Below are 9,132 nucleotides of genomic sequence, written 5' to 3'. Positions count from 1 at the left end.
GGAAAAATACACCGAGAAGATTTGAAACTTCAGGGGACCGTATTGCAAATACTTAAAACTTCGGGACCGTATGTGCAAATACTTGAAACTTCAGGGACTGCATTGCAAATACCAAGAGAAGATGAAGAAGGGAAGATGATGAAGGGAAGGTGATGAAGAGAAGATAAAGAAAAGAAGATAATGAAAGGAAGATGGTGAAGGGAAGATGAAGAAGAGAAGATGAATATGAAGAAGGGAAGATGAAAATGGAAGGTGAAGAAATGAAGATGAAGAAGAGAAGATGAAAATGGAAGGTGAAGAAGTGAAGATGAAGAATGAAGGATGGAGAACTTTGCCTATAAAAGAGGAGGAGAATTTTGGAGTAGAAGAGAATTTTGAGAGAGGGGGAGTGAAAGAGAATTGAGAGAGTTTTGAGAGAGTTTTTGAGAGGAATTTTTAGAGAGGAAAAAGAGAGTTCTTGAGAAAAATCAGAAGAGAAAATTCAAGAGTGAAGAAAAGAGTTTTAGTCGAGCATCATCTTCGACGAGTCCCGACACATATTTCGCCTCTCGCCACCCAACAACGCCATTGCTTGCCATTTTCGACGACAGCCGCGTTCTTCCAACTCCGAGATCTTGAAGGGAACTATAACGTGTATGTGAGTAAGATTTTGTGTAATAGAAGGTAATCCTTTCCATCTCGATCTACAAAAATGTAATCGTTTGGTTTGAACATTTGTTTGTTTATTTTAGACATGCCATGTGTTCCAAAATTTAGCATTATTACATGTTAATTTATTTCTGTAAATACTCGTGCTTGGCTGCGTTTTCTTTCTTTCTAAATCATCCATGGTGTATATCGCACAAAGTTCAATGTTTTACATTCTCATAAAAAAGAAGATAAAAAATCAAAAAATTGCATCTTTGAATTTCAAGTAAAATCCATCAAAATTGCCAAATCAAATATTTTTCATGAAAATGGTACCGAAAGGGCGTTAGAGAAATCTGACGTAACCAAATCCCCGAATTCAAAATCTCCGGTTCGCAGAAATAAAATAGTTCTCCCGCTATTTTATTTAGGTTTCTAATCAACCTACCGAAAATGATTAGTGGCGACTCCAAAAATGAAAAAAATCTTTTGCAAGAAAATCACATGAACCATAAGTTGCGATTTGGTAGAGCTTGGGAGAGCTCGAACTAGGTTAATTAATCTAATTAATTAATCCGGTAATCCATTAGCCCGAAAATTAACTCGTCTATTTTTTTGAAGGTCGCGACAGCAATCGAATTTTCCGTAAATCCCGTTCTGCTACTAAACTTACTCTCTAAAATGGGGAAAAAAAATGGAAAATCGCATAGTAAAAGTTCACATGAAGAAATCCTAAAAAAGATTGCACGAAAACAGAAGAAAAGAAGAAGAAGAAGAAGAAGAAGGAGGGCAGAGTCGGTTGTGCAGGGGGGGGGGTTCACGTGGAAAAGAGAGAGAGGAAGAGAAGAGTTGCCGCCTTTGACCAGAAGAAAGGGATAGAGTGGGCCCCATCTCATTTATTTTCTTGTCTTGGCATTCATAAGAAAACCTAGGGGAAAATTTGTCATTTCAAAAAAAAATTGGCAGAGGGTAATTTACTCTAATCTCGAGACAATTTGGCCAAAACGAGGCTCGGGCGCTAGAATTCCCATTTCTACGGCGCAACGACCAAACAATCGAACCTTAAACTAATTTGATCGACAAATCGGGAATTTTCCAATTTCCGGCACTAAATCCTTAGAAATTCAATTCCGAGCAATGAACCGGAATTCACAGTCTTTCTATAACCGAATTCTACTACTAAATGGAAGTTGAAGTTCCAGGGCGTCACAAATATGGTCGTGAGGAGCGAGCGTAACGAGGAGAGAGAGAAGGATGATCGTGAGAGATGAAAGAGAGGGACGAAGAGAGTGACCTGTTTCGCTCGTTCTGATTATACTGATGGACCGATCAACTAACAATCATCATCTATGAAAAATATACTTGTTGGTCCGCACAACTCATATAGTGAAATAACGTGGAAATTAACGAATCTTGCAGTTTAAATCTTACATGAGAAGAAGAAATTACGGACATCGAAGCGAAATGACTAAGAATACCCGAGATTTACAAGTATATATGCGTCATCGTACGACACCAATGAGCAAAGCAAGTGCAACAAGAACTTCGCTCTTCTTGTGGCCTTTGGGTGCAACAGAAAGACCGAACTTATTTCAATAAGTGAAGCATGTAGGATCGACTAGTTCTTCCAACTTGATGTCCTCCGATGCGGTTAACATGATCGGGCTATGTGCCGATATCGCTCGAGAAACTTGCTGCATGCTCGGACGATGCTCTGGTTTGGGACTTAAGCACGAAAGTGCCATCTTTATCACCACAGCCACTTCCCCAAGCACATAGCCTTTCGGGTACGGAATTCTCCCGATCTAAAACTTCTTTCAAGCCAAGAGTCTCGTTGAATGGCGCCGCGATGATGGAGATGTGGACGCAAGAGATGATATGAGATCCCCCGGATGTCTTCCCATGATCACTTCCAATGTCACCATTCCGAAGCTATAAACATCGCATTTCTCGTTCACTTCCATAGTGTATGCGAGTTCTACATAAATAATTAAGTATAAATCAATGCATTCTTTAGATTCCAATGGAATTTTAGATTTTTTATTCGTTTGGAAAAAGTTTCCCTTTGTTAATCGGCTGCCTAATTTCAATTAACCCGATATCGAACATTCAAATCGTATGAATAGCTTTGGACCCGGTGTTAGGTATTTAGAAGTTTAAAGCAAGGTAGTTAAGGATAAGCATTTTCCCGTCTATAAAGTGAAGTGGGATGAAATTTCGAAAAAACCGACTGAGCCGCATATCCAAAGGTGCCCGCAAAGGAAGTCCAATTGGATGAACAAGGTTGTAGAACCTTAGCCGTGCCAAAATCGAAACGTGAGCTTCGTATTCTTCGTCCAAGTAAAATGTTCTTGCTCGATATGTCTCGATGTACTATAGGAGGAGAGCATTCACAGTGCATGTAGCACAAAGCATAAGCCACACCTTTTACGACATTCAATCTCTTACTCCAGTCAAACATTGTTATCCTTTGTTCGCTCTTCAATATATCCCGCAAGGAACCCGATTCAAGAAACTCATAAACCGAGAAAGGAATGGCGAGAGCTCGAACAAAAGCCGTACGGCTTTGACGATATTCCGGTGTCGGGTTTCCATCAAAGCATGAATCTCTCTTTCGAATGCTTTTCGACCGGCCATTTCAACATCCGGTGCCTCGTTAAGTTTCTTTACAGAACAATCTCGCCCGATCGCAGCTTGGCCTTATAAACACTCCCATGTCCTCCCATGCCGATGCAATATTTGGCATCGAATTCCTCGGTGGCTTCAATAATGTTCTCGTACACCATTCTTCCATCATAGCCCCGCATTTCGAACATATTTTCACTTGCTCGCTTTTGTCAAATGGCTCTCTCCATGCCTTGCTCTTCGGCATACAATGCTTGAAACTCCAACTACAAGAAACAAAGCAAGCACGCAACCGTAAGTAGGAAGTAAAATGAGCAGCAAATTCTTGTCTCCGTCTTTCTCGTTTCTTCGCCAACACCGGACACCGCGTCGGACACTGTAATATTTCCGCACAAGCCTTTATTCTCTCTTACGAGTAGCAATTGTGGCATTATGAAAGGCTGGAATTTCTGGTAAAGGACCCTCTAACGCATTATAGGATACATCAACGGATGTTAGGCTTGTCATATCATCGAAAGTCGGTGAGATTGAGCCCATGAGTTGATTGTGTGAGAGATTGAGTGTTTCCAAACCGAGCAATTTTCCAAGTTGTCGAGGTATATCTCCAAGAAGCAAATTTAGACTTAGATCGAGACTTTGAAGAGAGTGCGGATAGCCAATCTCACTTGGAATGCTCTGTTCAAGATTATTTCGCTTAAATTTAGATACTCGAAGGTTCAAACAATCCCCGAGTTCTCCGGGGATAGAGCCACTTAGCTTGTTTCTGCGACGTTGATTTGTACCAGTTCGAGACAATGCTCCAATTTCGGGAGGAATATAGCCCGCCGTACGGTTGCCATCCACCCAAAGCTCTAGCGAGACCGCAACTTTCCAAGTTCTTTTGGAATTTCCCGATAAGATCATTTGAAGATAAGTATAGTTCATGAATTTGAGTCATCTTTCCGACATCACTCGGTATCATGCCCGATAATTTATTGCCGGAGATTTTCAGGCTTGTCAAATTGCTCCATTCGCCTAATCTCGGTGGAAGCTCTCCGTAAAGTTCATTATTGCTCAACTCGAGGTAATCCAAGTAGGGGTATGAGCCAAGAACATCAGTAATGTTGTCTATTAGATGGTTATTTTGGAGCCTAACTCTATACAAGCTCGTACAATTTTTCAGGGCTTCGTGCTATCGGTCCCGTGAAGTGATTATTTTGAGCAAGTGAAGTTCTCAAGAACTTGACCACGGCATATATCCGGGGCGATTGGCCGACAAACTGGTTATCAGATAGTTGTAGGCTTGTGAGGGATGTGAGATTGTTGAACTCAATGGGAAGAGAGCCTTCAAGGCTATTCCGATATAGAGCCGGTTTAACGAGGAGACGTAGCCTTCCTATCTCTTTCGGAATAGAGCGGGACAACTTATTTTGGTACAGGTGCAATTCATTGAGCTTGCTTAAGTTTCCGATAGTAGGAGGTATAGGGCCGTAGATACTGTTTCCAAAGAGGAACAAGAGGGTCAAGTTGCCCAACTTCCCGATCGTTTCCGGGATAGATCCCGTGAGATTATTAGCATAGATAGAGAGTTCAGAGAGAGATCTAAGGTTTCCGATTTCGGGAGGAATAGGACCGGAAAGTTTATTCTGGAAAAGATAAAGAATGTTTAAGTTGCTCAAGTTCCCTATTGAAGATGGGATTGAACATGTTAGATCATTGTCTAACAACTGAAGATGTACGAGAGATTTCATTCCTCCAACTTCTTTAGGTATGGGGCCAGAGAGTTGGTTTTCATAGAAGTAAAGAAAGGCTAAATTGCTCAAATTTCCTAGAGTTGGAGGGATAGATCCATTGAGGTAATTGGCTGATAAGTCGAGCTCACTAAGAGACACCAACATTCCTATTTCTATTGGAATGGACCCGATAAAATCATTATTGAAAAGCCATAACCTCATCAAACTGCTCATGTTTCCAATGGATGATGGAATGCGGCCACCGATGTGGTTACTATATAGAAACAGATCATTGAGAGATTTGAGCATTCCTACTTCTCGAGGGATGAACTTGGAGATGTTATTGTTTTGAAGGTATAAGCCGGTCAAGTTACTCAAACTTCCTATAGAGCTGGGGACCGAACCCGTGATATTGTTCGATGATAAGTCCAGAACTTTTAGAGACCGCAACGATCCGAGTTGGGTCGGAATGTCTCCAGAAAGGAGGTTTTGAGACAAGTCTAGGTAAGCGAGCTTGGAAAGATTGCCAATGCTCGAGGGGATGTCCCCCAAGAGCGAGTTGTTTGCAAGTTTAAGCATGACCAAGTTGGGCAATGAGGATAAATCGAGATCATGAAGCATACCGCGGAGGGCGGAGCTCGAGAGGTTCAAGCCGATGACGCTTCCGAGAGGACCGCAACCAAGTCCTTGCCATGAACAGGGGTCACTACCATTCCACGAGGACAAAATAGAGCGGCTCTCTTCATCGAGCTTAGATTTCCACTTTAGGAGTGCCTTCACTTCTTCATCTCTCGTTTCGCTCTTGGAAAGAGCGACGGCCATCAGAGGCGAGCTGTTGGGTGAAGCAGGATGAGGCACTTCTTGCATAAAAATAAGCAAGAGAAGGACGTAAACTAGGAAGAGCATTGGGAGTTGCTTTTGAGCCGATGACGCCATTTGACTGGATGTTTTAGGGTATGAGGAGGGGAGCTTTTCTTGTTCAATGGCCGATGTATTTGTAGAAGAATGAAGTGGTATCTTTGTGTCTCCATTTCTCCTCGTTCCTATTTATTATCCTCAATAGATAAATCTTTGTGTCTCGATTTCTCTTTCTCGTTACTCTTTATTACCATTTTGATTGTGCACCGGGTCATGACAATCTTTACTCATCCAAGACCAAGTCAAAATATTGGTTCACTCTCCTAGCTCACCTTATGACTTCAATAGATACACCGTCCCGTGACGTCTTCAGCAATAGTAGGTCTTACCATTAGACTAATTCATAGTAGGATATTGTTGGGCGCATGATCCTGGATGTCACTTGTCGGTGAAAATAAAATAAAAAAAATCAAGTTGTTGGAAAGAAAAGAAATTCGTCTTAGTTTAATCTGTTTCATAAGACTTGTGAGACTTTGAATTATTCTAGCCGTGTCGAAAACTATGAAACCGGAGATATCACAAGTCTCCCAATAAAGCTTGTGCGATGGTAATATAATTAGCTATTGCGTCCTTTTCTGTGTTTTCTTTCTTCTTTTTCCTTGCTTCTAGACGCGGTATTCAACTTCGTGGCCAAGGAAAGACAATCATATAAACGTTAAACGATTCTTCCATGCGCATTGACTTGACTTAGCACCAAGATAGAACCGCCGTCAGATGATGCCCAGGAGGCAAGGACTAAGCATTTTGCTAAGTCCAAATTAACCACTTCATTTTTCTAATTATATAAACCATATTGGTTCGTAAGCCTACAGGAGTTCACCGGTGTCTTCTCGGTAAAGAAATGCCGACTCCCGAGAGCCAATAGAAATCCTAGGCCGGTTGTCAAGGCCACTTGACTTACTCAACAGGAATACTCGTAAGACCGATTCCACTTAAATTTTAAATATTGAAGGTTCACACAGTCCCCCAAGTTGTCCAGGAATCAAGCCACTCAGGTTGTTTCCTGCGATGTTAATCCTCAGCAGTTGGGAAGTGTTCCGATCTCTCTAGGAATGAACTCTGAAAGATGATTTCCATCCAGGGAAAGCTCTCAAATTCAAAGAATATCTAGACTCAGACGCTAATGTAGGATGAGCTCGGACTTTGAGGAGAGTATTAGAAGCAACGATCGGATTTAGACTCAAATCATTTCTACAACGTGTCGCGACCTAAAAAATAAACGGGTTTATTTTCGGGCTAATGGATTATCAGGTTAATTAATTAACTAACCTAACTCGGACTCTCCCAAGTCCATACCAAATCGCAACTTAAGATTCAAATAATTAACATGCAACGTGTTTTGAATTGGAGTCGCCACTAATCATTTTCGGTAGGTTGATTAGAAACCTAAATAAAATAGCGGGAGAAAACTATCTTATTTCCGCGAACCAGAGATTTTGAATTCGGGGATTTGGTTACGTCAGATTTCTCTAACGCCCTTTCGGTACCATTTTCATGAAAAATATTTGATTTGGCAATTTTGATGGATTTTACTTGAAATTCAAAGATGCAATTTTTTTGGTTTTTTCTTCTTTTTTATGGGGATGTAAAACATTGAACTTTGTACGATATACACCATGGGTGATTTAGAAAGAAAGAAAACGCAGCCAATCACGAGTATTTACAGAAATACATTAACATGTAATAATGCTAAATTTTGGAACACGTGGCATGTCTAAAATAAACAAACAAATGTTCAAACCAAACGATTACATTTTTGTAGATCGAGATGGAAAGGATTACCTTCTATTACACAAAATCTTACTCACATACACGTTATAGTTCCCTTCAAGATCTCGGAGCTGGAAGAACGCGGCTGTCGTCGAAAATGGCAAGCAATGGCGTTGTTGGGTGGCGAGAGGCGAAATATGTGTCGGGACTCGTCGAAGATAATGCTCGACTAAAACTCTTTTCTTCACTCTCGAATTTTCTTTTCTGATTTTTCTCAAGAACTCTCTTTTTCCTCTCTAAAAATTCCTCTCAAAAACTCTCTCAAAACCCTTCCACTCAAAAACTCTCTCCAAATTTTCTCTCTAAAACTCTTCTCAAGAGCTCTCTACATTCTCTATCACCAAAATTCTCCTCTTCAATTCTCAAGAACTCTCCCTCTTTTATAGCCAAATTTCTCCACCCTTCATTCTTCATCTTCATTTCTTCACCTTCCATTTTCATCTTCCCTTCTTCATCTTCATTTCTTCACCTTCCATTTTCATCTTCCCTTCTTCATCTTCATTTCTTCACCTTCCATTTCTATCTTCCCTTCATCACCTTCCCTTCATCATCTTCCCTTCTTCATCTTCTTTTGGTATTTGCAATACAGTCCCCGAAGTTCCAAGTATTTGCAATGCAGTCCCCGAAATTTTAAGTATTTGCAATACAGTCCCCGAAGTTTCAAATCTTCTCGGTGTATTTTTCCATCCCGTGCCTAGTCTAGACGTATGCCAATTTAAGTGTTCCGCTTGCCCTATTATATGCCAATGCAATGTACACTAAAAATAAATATGTGAGATGATTTTTATAATTTTTATGCAAAAAATAAATTAGTCAAAATTTAGGCGTCAACAGCTGCCCCTCTTTGAGTGGAGGCTCGTAGAGGTTTCGCTCAAAGACAAAATTGAATCCTAAATTTTGACGGTGCAAATTATGGATGAACTTTTTGGCGGGAGTTTTAATCCCATTTTTTATGTAATGAAGTGATGCATGATATGCAAGACAGTAAATAACATGTGTCATAATTTCCCTTTTTCATGTTAGAGAAATCTGCACATGGATCGCATACAAGAATACCTGTTTTACCAAATTTCTCGTAAGCTAATGGTTCTCTTAATTTCCAAGCTTCTTTTTGCAGATGCAAGGATTTTAAGGTATTTGGCCTATCTGTTATCGTAGACTTTTCCCTAATGCAAGACAGCGCAAGATATGTGTGTCGTTTGAGATCACAAGAGCTACGTCGTTGTGAGTCGAAAGAAGTGGGATCAAGTTCACAAGAGCTACGTCGTTGTGAGTTGATTAAATGTCGAAATCGCCAAAGGCATATGTCTTCACGATTCGATAAAGGGGGAACCAAAATCATAAGAGCTACGTCGTTATGATTTGGTTTGGATCAAAAATATGGGTGCTTATGTCTTCATGATTTGATAAAGGAGCCGAAAATCATAAGAGCTATGTCATTATGAGCCGACTAAAGGTCAAGATCACCGGTGCATACGTC

At 40.6% G+C, this 9,132-nt stretch overlaps 1 protein-coding gene across 1 annotated transcript; it reads right to left on the bottom strand.

The window, feature by feature from the left end:
* Positions 1 to 4,388: 4,388 nt before the first annotated feature.
* On the bottom strand, positions 4,389 to 5,900 carry LOC125313664 (probable leucine-rich repeat receptor-like protein kinase At1g35710). The gene has a single exon (XM_048273476.1). The coding sequence runs from the start codon at positions 5,898 to 5,900 to the stop codon at positions 4,389 to 4,391; it is 1,512 nt and encodes a 503-aa protein (XP_048129433.1).
* Between the last annotated feature and the right edge of the window lie 3,232 nt (positions 5,901 to 9,132).

Source organism: Rhodamnia argentea, chromosome 2 (genome assembly GCF_020921035.1).
Source record: "Rhodamnia argentea isolate NSW1041297 chromosome 2, ASM2092103v1, whole genome shotgun sequence".
Classification (NCBI taxonomy): Eukaryota; Viridiplantae; Streptophyta; class Magnoliopsida; order Myrtales; family Myrtaceae; genus Rhodamnia; species Rhodamnia argentea.
Note: the sequence above shows the minus strand (reverse complement) of the source record. Positions and strands in the feature narration are given on the sequence as shown.

Bases quoted from the DNA above. Each gene is read 5' to 3' on its own strand.
- LOC125313664 (XM_048273476.1), bottom strand. From the start codon at position 5,900: ATGGCGTCATCGGCTCAAAAGCAACTCCCAATGCTCTTCCTAGTTTAC.